This window comes from Ammodytes marinus (assembly GCF_949987685.1).
Source record: "Ammodytes marinus genome assembly, chromosome: 15".
Classification (NCBI taxonomy): Eukaryota; Metazoa; Chordata; class Actinopteri; order Uranoscopiformes; family Ammodytidae; genus Ammodytes; species Ammodytes marinus.
Genome location: NC_137219.1, coordinates 24,414,499 through 24,432,423, shown reverse-complemented (window position 1 = coordinate 24,432,423; position 17,925 = coordinate 24,414,499). Strand labels below are relative to the sequence as shown.

At 41.6% G+C, this 17,925-nt stretch overlaps 1 protein-coding gene across 3 annotated transcripts; it reads right to left on the bottom strand.

Annotated features, from left to right (window-relative positions):
• Positions 1 to 458: 458 nt before the first annotated feature.
• Positions 459 to 16,802, bottom strand: mocs1 (molybdenum cofactor synthesis 1). Of its 3 annotated transcripts, none has more exons than XM_080041916.1 (11): positions 16,552 to 16,802; positions 13,094 to 13,205; positions 12,337 to 12,504; positions 9,405 to 9,569; positions 7,056 to 7,117; positions 6,335 to 6,446; positions 5,830 to 5,942; positions 5,389 to 5,499; positions 3,577 to 3,697; positions 2,989 to 3,036; positions 459 to 2,716 (listed from the first exon to the last, which is right to left on the bottom strand). In XM_080041916.1, the coding sequence occupies exons 1-11, from the start codon at positions 16,759 to 16,761 to the stop codon at positions 1,566 to 1,568; spliced, it is 2,373 nt and encodes a 790-aa protein (XP_079898042.1). In that variant the 5' UTR covers positions 16,762 to 16,802; the 3' UTR covers positions 459 to 1,565. The 3 variants fall into 3 exon arrangements, with proteins under 3 accessions (XP_079898042.1, XP_079898043.1, XP_079898044.1); XM_080041918.1 differs by having other exon boundaries at positions 2,584 to 2,716; positions 2,974 to 3,036; XM_080041917.1 differs by lacking the exon at positions 2,989 to 3,036.
• Between the last annotated feature and the right edge of the window lie 1,123 nt (positions 16,803 to 17,925).

The window sequence follows — 17,925 nt, the reverse complement described above, 5'->3', positions numbered from 1 at the left end:
GTGATGGAACACTTAATGTTGTAACTGGGAAAAAACGGATCGAAATGAAGGGATCACAAAATAAAGTTTGAAGAGGTGTCTATTTGAATTGTTATAGGCATAAGTAATAACACGTTTAAATAAAATAAATGTCAAAGCTTCAGAAGCCTTCAGAGTGAAAACAATAAACTATTTGCAATGGTACAAAAATGGCAATAATAAGTATAAGAAGGATAACAAGAACTGCAGTTCTTCAGTGCAGACTAAAGAAGAGCAAACCGACAGTAATACAGACTAAATTAATTTCAACATGCAATAGGCTTCATGGAGGCTGTAGTTCACACCTTTAATTCACCCCAATAACCGCACATTTTCACACAGCAGAAGAAAGACATTTTCATTCAGTTAAAAATTATGAGCTGGCATAAAAATCAACAGAAATAGAATCAATCAATAACAAAACAAGTTGTGTAATGTTTTATTTTTTATAATCAAGCATTGTGTGAATGATTATTTAAAAGCTAAAAATATATGAATTCTGTTAATGCCTAAATTGAGGGTTTCTATGCAATTACTATCACTGACCAGATACTCTGTGAGATTAGTTACAGTACATTTCATGAAGTGCATTAACCCCAAATCTCACATTTAAAACATGATAGAGCTGTTAATTACTACAATGCAAAGCAGGTAAGTAACGAAAATAGAGAGTGTGTGATATTTAACAGTTGGACTTCATGTGTACCAGCAGCCCTGGGAAAAGTCCCCAAGATATTGAAACATACACTCCCTTGCCCTCATTACTCTGTTGTTGCTTCCTTCACTGCAAGCTTTCAGGTCAGGTACCTGGGCTTCATTTGAAGCTCATGTAGGTTAATAAAATAATAGATTCCGTATGTGAAAAGTATTAATGACATCCTCAGTATTATTTTTTACTTCAGTGAAAGACTTTCAGGGAGGCATGTGATTGTAATATTTGAGTGCCCTCTACAGACCAAAGGAAACACTGCAGCCCTACATCTGTCCCCACAACCACGTTTTGCACAACTTTCTGATCTGTAATACGGGAAATAAACTACATCATGGCACTGCAAAGTTAAAGTTTACAGATGACGGAATTCATTTGATTTGTTTTAAGTTAAGTTACAAATCAAGTCATTAGTAGTAATTGGATCAGATTTTCTGCCTTGACAATCAATGCGTTACATCAACACACTTCCTTATCAAGCTACAAACTATTATCATTTGCAAAATGTTTATCATGATGATTACTCCACACAATTGTACAGCTCTTATTTTTAAAGAATAAATAATTATACATATATATATATATATTTATATATATATATATTTTTGTTGGAAGATTTCTATTTGTATTATTTTACCCGACTTAACGTATGTTTTCTATGTTTATTGTATGTTAATTGTGTGCTCCCACAGACCATAGCAAATTGCTTGTATGTGTGAATGTACCTGTCAGTAAACTTGAAATCTGATTCAACTGGCAAAATGTCATTCTAAAATAAAAAATAAAAATCAGGTAACCTCTTCCTGCAAAGGTTGTTGTGTTATCATAGTTATTAATTTTAGTTTTGTTCCTGGGTTTGATCCGTTGGTGGGAGAGTAGGGTGAGGAGGATGACGATGGAAGTCCTTCTTGCCGCCCGTCTTACTGAGCAGCTTTACATCGGTGATGACTATGTCGTGGCTCACCGCCTTGCACATGTCGTAGAGGGTCAGCGCTGCCACGGAAACCGCCGTCAGGGCCTCCATCTCCACCCCCGTCCTGCCTGTGGTGTGACATGTTGCAGTGACCACCGCCGCGTTCTGCAGCTCCTTCAACTCAAATGTGACAGAAGCGTGGTCCAAGGGCAGCGGGTGGCAGAGTGGGATGAGGGTAGAGGTCTGCTTGGAAGCCATGATGCCCGCCAACTGCGCCACGGCCAAGGCGTCGCCCTTAGCTAGCTGGTTGTCGCGGAGCAGCCGGAAGGCAGCGGGGCCCAGGAGGACTGTGGCGCGGGCCGTCGCTGTTCGACGCGTGGGGACTTTCCCTCCGACGTTCACCATGGTGGCTCGGCCCTGGGCGTCTGTATGCGTGAGCTGGGCTTCAGTCTTTTCATCTGTGCCTGAAATGCTCTTTTCATCTGTGCCTGAAATGCTCTTAACGTTGGCAAATTGACCGAGTTTGACAATGGGGTCTTCGCCGGAGCTTCGATTGTGGCACAGTCTAACACTGTGATGTTTAAGATTTATTTTGGCATTTGTTAGTAGTGTGCAAAACATAGCTGTTCCAGGGTTCCTGAGTAAGTGGCTCTGCACTGCCTTAGGAGCCCTGGCCTGTGCGTACCTGAGACAGTCTTCATTAGTATAAGACATGATAGTTGAAATCTTAGTTTGACAACTGGTGAAAGGGAGTCCACTACCAGACTCAGAGGAGTGAAGGTCTGCTACGCTGTTGGGGCTGTCCGTCGCATTAGGTCTTTCTTTGTTGATATGTGATCTCACATGGCCACAAGTTGTAGAGCAGCTAACTTGGTCTGCCTGTATTGAAGCAGTGCAGTCTGGAAGGCACAAAAAGCCCTCTTTGTCCAGGACTCTCCTGCTGCCTGCATGGCCGCGGTGAGGAGCTGCTGCTGGAGAGAGGAATGTGTTGTTTGTAAACTGGGAAACAATGGGGAAAGCTGTCCGGCTGGACTGTGACTCTGCCAGATACAAATGCCTTTGGGATGTGGTGTCGGCTGGAAAAAGAGAATACAAGTCAAATACACTTTAAGAAAACAACATTCATATTGAGATGAAGATGCATTATTTACTGTTCAGATAAAAGTTATTCTTATCACTTCAAATGTAATGCATATTCAGTCTGCACAATGACTAGAAAAAGAATGAGAAGGGAGGAAAAAACAATGTGGTACAACTCATGATGACCATAACATCACAAATAGGATGAGTGAGTAGTAACAGGACAAACTGAGTGTGAGAGATTTGTACGTACAGCTATGTCACCCACCAATGAGGATCATAGGTCTGTTCTTCATCTGGGAGATGCTGAACATGCCTGAAGACACAAAGAGGCAGATATTACATTCCAGTGGAACTTTAAACTTGTAAAATAATCGGTAAGTTTAGCCACGGCTGCGTTAATGGGCCTAAGAAGATATCATGACCCAATTGAAAAATCACATTGTTTTGTAATTTGTAAGATTTTCTGTCGATCACTTGAAATTAATGTGTGTGGCTGCCAACTAACAAGTAACCCATGTGGGCACGATGGCACAACAGCTCATCAGAATAGTTTTGGCATGTGACCTATTCAAATGCTAGTGACTGAGTGACAGGCCAAAATGTGGGAAAAGAACAGGTTTGAGAGTGGTGCTCAGAAAAGAAAAGCATTACGAGAGAAGGAGCATTGTGATAAGGAGCTATTCAAAATATTAGTTAAGATTTTTTAATCACTTTTACACATTTCTATTGTGTTTCTCCATTTAGGGGGCCTAGAAAACCTCATAGTCCCAGGGTCTAATGCCATGTTAAGGGCGTGACTGAGTATAGCCCACAGAGCACGTGTTGCATTTAAACTAACTGTACGGACGTTTACCTGCATGTTGTTTCTTCTTCTTGCCCACAGCACCTCCAATGATTTGCAGCAGCTCTTCATCAGACGCTCCAGAGCGCATGACATCTCTCAGAGACACCTCCGAGTTCCCAAACAAACACACCTGAGAGACCATAAACAGGTTAGAATGTAGGGGATATATGAATCTATAGGGTGCGCTTCATTTACACAAAACAGCCCTCACTAAAGGTACGAACACATTACACGCGTTACCCGCGTAACACAGCTAAAATGTTGCTTGATCATTTTGTGTAAAAAATGGTTCTACTCGCGTAACGTGCCTAGTCTCCCTCCCGATATTGTATTTCCCCTAATCAACCATGGCTGCGATCAGACCCGACCCGACACAACAGCGTGCATGTCCGCACAAAAACAACAACAACACGGCCAACAACTGTGCCAAAAGACAAACTGAACACCACAAATAGCCTAGCATTAAAACAGCATAGCAAACACAGTTACAGCAGCATCGGTGCACGGCGGCACCAACATTACCCTACCTGGCTGTGACAGGGGACCGTGGCTGGCGTAGATCAACACCGGTGCTTCGCTGTAGGTACTTGTCGTGAAAGTTTCCCGGACATACCCGTCATGTTTGGGTTCATAATATGAGGCGCTAGCCGCCCGCACACAACCGGGTGAGTTAACTAATGATATACGGTGCTAACTTGGTTTATCGGCTAAAGCACAGCCGCACATATTCATTGAATTAACCAGGAAGTCCATTCTCCAGGTTTACTTTCCCCACGTCTTCCATTCCCGAACGGCTGTCATACAGCACCGGCCGCCCGCAATACATTTTCCTCCTCGGTGTATCTCAGCCTCTGTGTACAGTACACTGCTCTCCGACCGCGCCAATGTATGTGACGTCGGGTCAAGCCCTACGCTGATTGGCCAACGTGGCTAATCGTCACGCGTAGGAGCGTAAAAAGTAAAATTCTTTGAACTCCGCGCGTAGGTGCGTTAGGTGTGTATATACGTGGCTCATACGCGGCTAACGCGCCTAAAATGTTGCTTTGGCGCGTTTAACGCATCTACGCACCATGTACGCGCGTAAACCAATGGTTCCCTATGGAAATATTGCCGATTTTATACGTGTCTGTACGCGTGTAACGCGTGTAGTGTGTTCGCACCTTAAAGAGGACCTATTATACTACTTTTCTGGTCTTAATTTCTTGTTTTACACTGCTATAGAGCAACCTGACACGAATCACATCACAAAAAACTATGTAGATTTTCGGGAAGCTCTTTCTCTTATTTTGGCGATCCAGCACGTCCTGTCAACACTTGAGTGTGTGTGCTTCGGCAATCTCCGCTCCCTCCGCCTGTGCATCGGCCATCTCCGCTACCCTCCCCCCCCTCTTGCAAACCCCACGCCGTTGTGATTGGTTACCTTCCTTCCGGAACACTTTCAGTGGCGGGAAGCGCGAGCATGGACCTATACGGGCGCGAGGCAGACGCGAACAGGGAAGTGACAGCATTACCATACATGGAAACATCCGCGTGGTCACGTCACAAATGTTTATGCGACGTCACGAATTATGAAAGGGTAGACCGCTTTGAAGACGTGACTTCTCGACTGGCTAGAATAGTGTTTAGTGCTCTGCACAGACACCCCAGACGGTCAGCAGGGAATACGTCGAAATGCATGTAAGTCATTATTTGATAATTTAGTATGGTTAAGCATGACTATGAATCATCATAACAACGTTTATAGGTCATAAAAGTCAAAAAGCATCATAGGTCCTCTTTAAGAGATACTTGAAGCCAGACAGACAAAAACTGTAGCTTTACCTTAAGGCTGCCATCTGCTGTGAGGCGTAAGCGGTTGCAGGAGCCACAGAAATGCTCGGACATGGAGGTGATGAAGCCCACCTGGCCTTTGAAGCCTGGCACTTTAAATATCTGTTTCAAGGCAAAGAAGAGTATGAAACAGTTACCTCTTTAAAAAATGGTTTCCAAACGTTCAAAACAAATTTGGCTCTAAGACATTTTTTTTCTGTTTTTCTCAGATCTGGCCACGGAAATGTTGTAAAGGTGTTTCTGTTGTCTCAATAATAGATCAGTGAACAATTCCAACACTACAACTGATGATAAGATACCACAGTGTGTGTTGAAAGCTGATTCTAAGTGACTAACGGGTGATCAGAAGGATTCAATTATATGCCAGTTTCTGAACAATTGTTAACACGTCATTCAATACTTGAGAAGTGCAGTAGAGTTGGAGACACAGACCTTGGCAGTGTCTGTGGGATCAGTTTGAAGTTTCTCCAGGTTTGGCCACTGCTGCCTGATGCGGTCCAGCATCTCCTGATAACTCACCATCTTCTTAAAGTTCCACTTGTTGCCTACAGGGAGGAGATGAGGATTCAATACAACAACCTGTGACTTATGTTCAACTTATGATCAGTAATATTCCTGAAAGTGAATCTGAACAGACCATAGTTACTTCAGATGGAGAATGTTATGCATAGATTAAAATGCAGCCAAAAACATAGTATACTACTGTATTATAAAACACTGCAAGTATTTTAGTAATGCCATTTCATGGTGTTACTTAATCCTTAAAAGAGTTACCCGAATTCTTTATATATAATGTTCAATTGGATCAATGAACATTGTACTGAGATCTGACTAAATGTATAAAGAATGTATGAAAATGACACAGTAGTATAATCAGAATCTCCATATATATTTCCAGACCTGTCTGATGAGACATGTGTAGTGAGTGGGCGCTCACCATCGAAGGGCATGTACTCTATGAAGCGCACCTCCAGAGGCTTCTTCTCCGTCAGCGCTACAAAGTCCAGCAGCTCGTCCTCGTTCAGGCCTCGCATGACCACACAGTTCACCTGCAGGGGGCAGCACACCACAAGAGGACACACACACACACACACACACACACACACACACACACACACACACACACACACACACACACACACACGACTGTTATGTCTCAACCAAAGGAATGTCAATGTTCAAGGCCAAAACCAAACAGTTGTTAGAAATGAAAATGAAATCCAAATTAATTTATAAAGACATAAGCACACACTATTTTAATTTAGCGATTTCTGGGTTTAAGACTCTAACTAACTATATACAGCTTTTCCATGTCCAATGAATGTCTATCTGGAGTCTGGAGCAAAGGAGTAAGTACAGCCATTTGTAGCCAGTAACCTCAAGGTGAAAAGATTTACATCTTAGAAAAACACTGTCAACCGTAAGCAGTAGTATCTGTTCATGGTAACTTTAAACTCCTAATTCTGTTTAAAGATTTTAATAGGGTTTTCCTGGATAATTCTTAACATTAAAATGTATTTATTTTTGAAGCTCTCATTCCTCCCTTTTATTAATTCCAATTATGCTTCAGGTATTATAATACTTTAGATATCTATCTATACACATTGTACACATGTACAAGTGTTTGTGTAATGTAAAAGCAAGTTTGAAAAGATTACCTTGACAGGGTTGTAGCCCATCTCTATGGCCTTGTCAATGCCCTCCATGACCTTGTGGAAACCTGGAGGGAAAAAAGAAGAGGATTTGATGGGGAATTATTTAAACTTAGATTAGATGTCACCATTTTGTATTGAACACATACATCAATCTAAGGTATAGTGGCGCATAAAGTTGTAGGTAGAAAATGTATTGAGCTACACAACAGGCAAAAGCCAATACTCGGATATCACAAACCACATCTACAACCAAGCCTTAAGCAGCAGCCAGAGCTTTTGAACAGCATACAGACTCATCCTTTGTTTTCATCTACACAAAACCAAGAAATCAAGACACTGACTGGTAAGCTTCTGTGTAGGTGAGGCTTATGTTTAGTCTCATAATTGCAAATTAAATGCCACATGTGTTGTACTGACAATCCTACATAAGCTTCCTACACACAGTGTATACACACAGACCTAATGTCTAATAAACCTTTTTACTGCCACTCCTTTTTCTCTCCTTCTCTTCCTGATCTCATACAGTCCACCTGTGTTTACCTTCCATTGGCCCACCACCCGGGGCTCTGCTGCTGTCACTTCCACGCCATGTGTGTTTAGAGCGTTATAAAACACTACTAAGTGAATCTGCGATAGTCACCGATACACCGTATTGATTTAGGCTGTCAACAAATTGTGGTATTTTATTTTTAAATAAATAAAGATAAGGACAGCACGCCACGTTTACTCATTTATTCGGTTGCCACACAATAAATGAATGAGTAAACTCTTGTCATCTCACTACTACAACTTCCTCCCGACTGCTATCCCTGCATGTGCCATACGAACATTGCAGCTCATCCAGGTTATATCCAGGACCGGTTTCATAAGCCTTACACCACAGTCCGTGGGGAGCAGCTTGCTGGCCACTCAGCAAAATCACAACTGATTGCTGTCCTGGTTCCCAAATGGTGGAATGAGCATCCAATTGACATCAGGACAGCAGAAAGTTTATATTTTGCTGCAGGATAAAGACACATCTGTTCTGACTGCACCTTGGCTAAGCTAGAGAGATACAATCATATGAAAAAGTTTGGGAACCCCTCTCAGCCGGCATTATAATTGACTCTGCTTTCACAAAAAATATATAAAAGTGGTATGTCTTTAATTTACCAGGAACAGCTAAGTACTGGGATGTTTTCCAAACAAAGATTTTTTGAAAAGCAGTATTTGGTTGTATGAAATAAAATAAAATGTGAAAAACTGGCTGTGCAAAAATATGGGTACCCTTGTGGTTTTGTTGATTTTAATGCCTGTAACAGCATGTAAAACTGATGATTTTAAACACAAAGTTGGTTGGATTATGTTGTTAAGCCTTGAACCTCATATAATTGTCTGTTTAATCATGAGAAAATGTATTTTAGGTGCCTAAATGCAAGTTGCACTTCTCTTTGACTCTCTGCTGAAGTGAGACAGAATGGGATCATCAAAACAGCTCCCAAAAGATCTTAAAAACAAAGATTATTCATTGTCATTGTTTAGGGGAAGGCTACAAGAAGCTTTCCCAAAGGTTTCAATTGTCAATTTCTACTGTAAGGAACGTTGTCAGGGAATGGAAGGACACAGGCACAGTTGCAGTTAAACCCAGGTCTAGCAGACCAAGAAAAGTACAAGAGCGGCATATGCGGCGGATTGTGAGAATGGTTGCACACAACCCAAAGATCACCTCCAAAGACCTGCAAGAACATCTGGCTGCAGATTGTGTATCTGTACATGGTTGTACAATTCAGTGCAATTTGCCACTTTTATATTTTTTTTGTGAAAGCAGAGTCAATTATAATGCCGGCTGAGAGGGGTTCCCAAACTTTTTCATATGACTGTAAATAAAATAATAAATTGCACATAGGCCTATATGTAGCAATTATTTGAAGCTAATGTACTTCAATTAGTTTTGCTTCTGGGTTTGCATGGATGAATGGACTTACTGAAAGTTGCTTTGGATAAAAGCGTCAGCTAAATTATATTTAATTCAATGCAATGTGAAGAGTGTAGTAAATAAGCCTATGTGCATAAGGTTCTGTTTGGCCAAAGCTCTGACTGGCAGACTGGTCAGCTACTGTACTGTATGTCTTTTTCTCTACTCCAGCAAGGACAACATACAACTTCACATTGATCTGTTCGAGCCTCAGCTGTAGTGTCAAACACTTACTATCATTATTAGATTTAACTGTAGCAGGGCATCATCATCTCTGACACTTGTACTTGACTTCCGGGGATCATTACATATCTTTTTATATTATAAGCTTCAATCACTTTGCTTTGCTGTAAGAGGTGCAGTAGACATATGGTGGGTCAATACATTTTCCCCCATACCTTTCCGCCTGACGATGAACTCAAACTTGGCAGGGACCAGTGTATCCAGGCTGATGTTGATCAGGTCCAGGCCTGAGTCTTTCAGCTTGGGCAGATGTCTGGCCAGGTTCATGCCGTTGGTCGTCACAGCGATGGTTTTCAGGCCTTTCAGCTTCCTCAGTTCCGCTGTAGAGGGAGAGCAAACATGGAACAAGGGAGAGAGCGAAAGGAGAAAGAGAGAGAGAGAGAGTAAGACACAGGGAAAATGGTGGTGCTAAATGTTTAAATCCCCTACCTGCGAGATGTAACTGATCCAACCTGCAAAACTTAAGTTAGCTTGCTATTACACGACCCCTCTGAGATTGAAGAGGGAAAGAGCCAACATGAAAACCACGTTTATAGGCCCGTTACGTTCACATATACAAGGGATTTGCCATGGTCTGACGGTGCACGCAGTAAACATACAATAAACATAAACATAGAGAAAAAGCAAGTAAAACAATATAAATAGAACATTTACAATAGACAAAAATATTAAAAGGAAAATATTAAATTCATTATGTGCGATTACCTTTTTTTTTAAAGGCTGTACAATTGTGCAGGAGTCAGCACAATGACCAAAGATGTACAAATGATCACAGTTTGCAGACCGTGAAGGATGTGATAAGACCTTACTTGGAAAATGAATTTACAAAGAGCTGGTGCAACCTGGTTCATGTGGTATTCTAGTGAGGTGAGTATCACTGGTTGTCTTCACCAAGGAGAGAATCACTTAATGTACAACATCTGTTGGCTGAATTTTTAGCTTGTGAAGTCATGAGGAAAAAGCTTTACATCATCAAACCCTTATATTTGTCATAATGTCATGGATGCAAATGATTCACCCAATATTAAAATGAGAAGTAAGTGATATTTGTTTGTTAATGTGAGTGTTAAATCACTCTATATTCATACAGCAATCATTTAAACAGTATGTACAGTTCATAACACAGGTCTCCCAGTCATTCAGCTTTGCAGTACTTGCCAGATACATTTTCGAGTATCCCGCTGGTTTTTATCCAATCAGGAGACAGAGCGCTATAAAGAGGCGGGTCTCTGTGCCCGTGAACTATGACTCGCTGCTCTCCATCGCGGCACTATCTGATGAATACGTCTGCATGTGGTGGTGACATAGGGACGAGGGAGGGGACTGCTAACTGCATTCACTGTCAGGAAGTTAGCTAAAAAGGACCATATCACTTACTGCTCTTTTAACCACACGGCTCAGGTCTGATACAAAATCAAATGTTAAAAACCCTATTTTGCTCATTTCACATACTGTCAGGGAACAACAACATCAAAAAGGTCAACGTTTTCCTCTTGGAGCTAATAATTCTCTCTGGTAAACTGTAGCCAGGGTCATGTGAGGTCATATGAGTGAGGTGGTATGTCACATGTCACACAGGGATATCTCTGCTGACATTTGGGGCGGAGGGCAGCCTACACTATGGCTTTTACGACTACCAATCGTTACTAGTTGCCAAGTTCAGTCAACTAGCAGTTATGTAACAACGACAGACAAAGAGGTGTTCTTCTGAACGATCAAAAGTGTATTCTGTATTGCAGAGAGTTCAGGCATGCCACTGTGTCAAACTATGCCGGGTTACATTTAATAATTATGACAAGAAAATAAATAGCTTAGCAATGTGGCTTTATAAACAAAATAATAACAAAATAAGCAGTCGTCATCAAAGACATGCCGGTTTAGGCTAGCAGCTGGTTTCCCATGACAACGGACGTAATCACAAACAAAGCTTCACATGTTGTGGCACCTAATGTCTATGTATGAAACAATGCATGAAGTTACATTAAACACTGTATCACAGCATTTTATGTTATGGTACAAGTGGCTGATTAAATAATAATAGTAGCAGCAGCCATTCGATTAGTTGATTAGTTGGTGTAACCCCTAGCCTATGGTCCTCGTTCTTCAAACATTTACTTATTTGTCACACTTTATTGCTGTCAATCAATGTTCTGCTTTAATGTTGCTCCCACGAGCACCGTCCTCAGAAAGTGTCCCTTGGCCGACAACTGCATCGGTCAATTTACAAATCGGGCTGTGAAATTAAAAAATGTGATAATGTGTCATTGGACTGAGCGTGTAGCTGCTGTGTGACAAATCATTTCCTCTGGCACGCAGACTGTACGGCCTAACCCGAAGGAATTCATGGAAAATCAGCTCCTCTCCTCTCTCCCCTTCATGTCACTTTGAAAGACTCCGCTCCGGTCAACAGGGTCACAACATGAATCATTGACAAGACACTAAACGCAGGATCACTCCTATGATAAAACTGACACTACTTTCACTTAGTCACAACTGGTAAACCGCATACAGCAGTTTGTGTTCAAGTGTTGAAACAACCTGAAACTGCTTTCTATGTCCTGGCTTAATGCTAGGTTAAAAGGTAACATATTAATGCTCATTGTTCCGAAACGCTCCGTTCTAGAGCCTGACTCTTTATGCCCCGCTTTCCAAAAAGGCCAGTCTGCTCTGATTGGCGGGGAAATCTGGAGCTGAGGGGGTGTTGGCTTCTCCCCTTATGACATCATGATGGTTGAGTAATCTGGGATCTTGGGTTTTTGAACACAGGTTTTCAGAAAGGAGCAGGTGGAGGAAAAGAGAGATGGTTGTTTTTTCTCATACTTTGGGAGTCTCTAGACACCCGGGGACTATATATATAAAAGTTGAACAAACATAAGAAAAGTACAATTTGCTTAATAAGAGACCATTAAGAAAGAAAGAAAACGGCAATCTTAGAGCAGCAGACACACCTATGTTTCTTCATAAATGATGGTAAACCAATGTGACAGACTGGCATCATACCACAATCAATCACAAGAACAACACACCCTAATCCTCACTGTTATAACCAGCCTCTCTCCACTTAATGTTTCACTGGTTGCTCCTTACCGATGATCTCCAGCACATCAGGTCTGATGAGTGGCTCTCCTCCAGTGAGGCGGATCTTCTCCACCCCCTCGTGGACGAAGAGTCGGGCCAGGGCCAGGACCTCTGAGGTGGACAGCAGCTGGCCCCGTGGTGTCAGCTTCACCCCTTCCTCTGGCATGCAGTACTGACCTGAAAACAACATGGCAGCAAGGTAGCAAAGATGTCATGTGCCACTCAACCTAAGAACATAAATCCCAAATTCACCTATTTTTCAGTCTGGAGACAAAATGCTTATGGACCTGTCTACAAATGCATATGATGTTCCAGTGGATTTAAGCCAAATCATAATAGAGATATATTTAATATTCATTCCTTATTGAGCAGTACTTCATCATCTACAAGCTGGAGCTGTAGAGCTTTTATTACCTTCATTTTAATAATGTCTTTAAAACTTTACACTTCTGGTTGGATATAAGTTGACACGTTTCCCTATGTCTCTGTGTCAGGCCAACTTGGAATGAAAAGCCCTTTTCATGTTACTGATTTGGACAAACAGAACCCTTCTTGTAGTGCTAAATGCAATTATTGGTACAAAATGTCACATAATTTAAATGCAATATAGTTCAGACAAGAAGCCTCAAAGCCTAACAAAAATAAAAAAAATAGAATATAAGAAATGGTGGCAGAGATGATAGCAGTAGTTGAATCCTTCTTGCTGAATGTAGTGTCTAGCTGGATGAAGACACCTTTAATATGACACAGTGGGAACACTACTCACAGCGCAGGTTGCATTTCTCAGTCAGGGAGATGCGCAGGTAGCTGTGCTTCCGACCAAAGCTGTCCGTCAAGAAGGCTGAGAAGGGGAGAATGCTGTCACCTCTGAGCCTCTCCTGGGGTTAAAGACAACAGCACAATGGCACTCTATTATTTTGATGTATCATTTTTTCAAACAGTTCACTCGTTTATATTATATATAGTACTACATTTTGTGTAAATGTGATAAACCTGAGTTGGCAACATAAACTGTCAAATAAAGTCATTAAAGGCTTCATTAAAAGTTGCAGAGAGAAATATAATGGAGTATTGGCATCATCAACTGGTGAAAGTTCTAGATTGCTCCCTTGTTAACCCCTCTCTTTGGGAGAATGTACAGAAGCCTTCAGCCTAAAGTGGCCTTTAAGGAGAAGCTAGTTCCTAAAGATGGCATCATCCATTCATGCCGAAAGTGTTTCCACAATATCAAGTGATGAGAGCAATGAAGGTGTATTTAGTTATTTATTCAATAGTACCTCTTCCTTGTCTTCCAGCAGGTGCATTTCCCTAGGACACGTTATATAAAAATGTGTAAGGCCGTTAAGTTTGTCCGTTCTGTGTTGCTGTAGGATCATGGCATTGCAACATGGCGGCACGCCCGTTCCTATATAGGCTTATTTTAGGGAAATAAGGAAAACAACTTTTATTCTAACATTGCGATTGTGAATATTATATTCCATTTCTACCAAGTCTGTTCTGAAAAACGCCAACTCCTTTTACACGCACTGCACCTTTAAATCAGTCACTTGGGGGAGTTGCACATGGGTTTGTAAATGGCTCATAACCTTTGACTGTCAACAGCTGTGGCTGTTATGTCACAATGTTCAGGACTCAGGTATGTGAAAAACATGAATATTTGGACATGACCAGATATTAAATATCATTCATTCCTACATACCTGTTTATTTCTGTGTAGTGGACTGATAGCAGCAATCTGAGGGTTATAGTTTAAATCCATTGGATGTACAGTATCTCACAAAAGTGAGTACACCCCTCACATTTCTTCAAATATTTCATTATATCTTTCCATGGGACAACACTGAAGAAATGACACTTTGATATAATGTAAAGTAGTCAGTGTACAGCTTGTATAACAGTGTAAATTTACTGTCGCCTCAAAATAACTCGACACACAGCCATTAATGTCTAAACTGAAGGCAACAAAAGTGAGTACACCCCTAAGAAAAAATGTCCAAATTGGGCCCAAAGTGTTAATATTTTGTGTGGCCACCATTATTTTCCAGCACTACCTTAACCCTCTTGGGCATGGAGTTCACCAGAGCTTCACAGGTTCCCACTGGAATCCTCTTCCACTCATTCATGACAACATCACGGAGCTGGTCAATATTAGAGACCTTGCGCTCCTCTATCTCCCGTTTTAAGAAGCCCCAAAGATGCTCAATAGGGTTTAGGTCTGGGGACATGCTTGGCCAGTCCATCACCTTTACCCTCAGCTTCTTTAGCAAGCCACTGGTCGTCTTGGAGGTGTGTTTGGGGTCGTTATCATGCTGCAATACTGCCCTGCAGCCCAGTTTAAGAAGGTTGAGTGCACGTTTGCAGCGTCATACCAAGAGGTTGGCTTTGGAAAATTGACGTATGAGTGCTGCCAGCATTGCTGAAGGGCTTGAAGGGGTGGGGGGTCAACCTGTCACTGCTCAGACCATACGCCACACTCTGCATCATACTGGTCTGCATGGCTGTCGTCCGACAAGGAAGCCTATTCTAAAGATGATGCACAAGAAACCCCACAAAAAGTTTGCTGAAGACAAGCAGACTACGGACATGGATCACTGCAACCATGTCCTGTGGTCTGATGAGACCAAGATAAACTTATTTGGTTCAGATGGTGTTAAGAGTGTGGGGTAGCAACCAGGTGAGGAGTACAAAGACAAGTGTGTATTGCCTATAGTCAAGCATGGTGGTTGGAGTGTCATGGTCTGGGGCTGCATGAGTGCTGCCAGCACTGGGGATCTACAGTTCATTGAATACCAACATGTACTGTGACATACTGAAGCAGAGCATGATCCCCTCCCTTCGTAAACTGGGCCGCAGGGCAGTACTGCAACATGATAATGACCCCAAACACACCTCAGAACGACCACTGGCTTGCTAAAGAAGCTCAGGGTAAAGGTTATGGACTGGCCAAGCATGTCTCCAGACCTAAACCCTATTGAGCATCTTTGGGGCTTCTTAAAACAGGAGATGGAGGAGCGCAAGGTCTCCAGTATCCACCAGCTCCGTGATGTTGTCATGAATGAGGGGAAGAGGATTCCAGTGGCAACCTGTGAAGCTCTGGTGAACTCCATGCCCATGAGGGTTAAGGTAGTGCTGGAAAATAATGGTGGCCACACAAAATATTGACACTTTGGGCCCAATTTGGACATTTTAACTCAGGGGTGTACTCACTTTTGTAACCGGCAGTTTAGACATTAATGGCTGTGTGTCGAGTTATTTTGAGGGGACAGTAAATTTACACTGTTATATAAGCTGTACACTGACTACTTTACATTGTATCAAAGTGTCATTTATTCAGTGTTGTCCCATGAAAAGATATAATGAAATATTTGAAGAAATGTGAGGGGTGTACTCACTTTTGTGAGATACTGTATATCCTCTGGCTGAAAGTCCCTTCAACAACAGTCATCTTTGCTTCTCAGTGATACCCTTAAAAAGTACTTTAGAGAAAAGATTTTCAAGTGTGTTAACCCTGTGTTCACTGATAGTAGAAGGGCTTGCCAGGTAGGCAAACACAGTAACTAGATGAACAATGAACTTTACATTGCAAAGGCTGTATGTTATCTGCCATAATATCAGCAAATAACATCCTGAGGTTTGGCTGTGCTGAAAATAGCTCCAGACATACAGCATAGTTTATTAAGGACATTTTAATTTTGCCAGAGGAAGTAATGGATAAGCAAGTAGTCCCCCGAGCCTCATTATGAGGTCTATTCTGATTCAAGCTCATTGACCTGGGACTGAACTAGTGACAGTGGTGATGGTGAGGAGAATGTTAGACTGGTAACTAAAAACAGCAATTGTTTACTATTTAGGCTCCTTTGTAATGAATAAGCTAAAGGATATATCAGGTCAGGGAAAATAAACAGTATGAAATTACAATTTGTTGGTGTCGTACAACAACAAAAACACATTTTGCAACACTAGTCGTACTCAATGACTTGCTGGTTTAATGTTTAGTCCCCAACACTGTTAGTTAATCCCTTATTCGGCCCTTTGTTACAACCTGACAACTTGTCACCTACCATGCCTTCAGTCATCAACTCACATCTTTAACTCACTGGCAATAACTAGCCTGTGAATGTGATAAAACATGCTCAGTTATAAGCCTAGGCAGCACCATGTATGACCATATACTGTATATAATAGAAGGTATGACTCGTGGACAGTGTGTGGAGTCACTATTACCTCCTGTTTTGACCTGGTTTTCGGTGAAGCGGCGAAGTTGGCAGAGGATAAAGTCGAGTCTCCAAGTTCACATTGGTTTTCCTTGTGCGTAGCACTGGAGTATGTTCGCCGAACGTTCCCATTAACGCCGCGTGTGAGTTTTCTGATATGTGTCAAACTGTAAAGTCTGTCAAACACGCGGCAACACACGCTAGCGTGAGTAGTAGCCATAGTGTTATATGCTGACAGCACCGGGCTCCTCTGCTCTACTGTACCGGGCTCCTGATAACCACTCCTCTGCAGTAAAAACCAAAACAGATATCAGTTAGCCCCTGACGCTAGTAGAGGAGGAACAGGGGCGGGGTTACGTCAGCCAATCGTGCAAAGTGCTGGTGCACGCTGGGTAGTGTAGTCCGCCAAGGCTTCCATTTTTGACTCGGAAACCCCTTTTTCTTTCTTTGGTCAATTTATTGACCACGTTAAAATAATAAAAACGCAAAGAAAAACTTATAAACAGTAAAATAAAAACTCATGTGATCCCCTGAAACATATAGTAGGCCTATAATCAACACATAAGTAGGCCTAACTCAAATTACATTTTAAGGTTATTAATGTTGCTCAACCTGTTTCTTCCCTTTCAGTTGTGCTTATAATATATTAGTTACATAGTTCAAATGAATTTGCATTGCACTCAATGTGTGAACATGCCCCTGGATTGTGGGGCATAGGTTAGTTGCAGGCTTGCCGATTTGATAACTCAACATTGCAAGAAGAGAACCGGATTCTCTTTTGCATGGACACAATTTTCACTAGTCTCTGTTACAACATTAAGACCTTTTCATTTTATTTTATTAATGCATATAAGAACATATACATAATAAATAAGTAAAATAAGGAACACAATACATTATTCTTTTAGCATGTGACATGCCCCATGAACCTGTGTAGTTTGTGTAGTGACCAAGAACCACATGGTGACATGATTGGGGCTGTGCCATCATAAACTGAACACTGGCTGTATGCCTCTTAATAATCTAAAGCAGTGATTTCACTTTCATCAAAATAGCCTACTTATTAAAGAAAGAATATGGGGAAACATGGAGATCTTGTTTCTATACACTTTTACAATGTTATTCTACCTTATCTGTTTTTCATCGACCCCGGTTGAAAAAGAGTTGTGGTTTAAAAGTAAGTGGACCCTTGTGCTGAGAATTCTTTGTCAAATACTACAGTACATGAACACTGAGCAATTATTTTAATAGTCAATTCAAGGAGGAGTTTCTGGTTGCTTCTGCTCAAGCATGCCAGGTTACAACGGCCATCAATCCATCCCAGTGAAGTTCTAAACTGGCACGTATTATCATGTTTAAAGGAAGCTGTGTAAATAAAAAATAT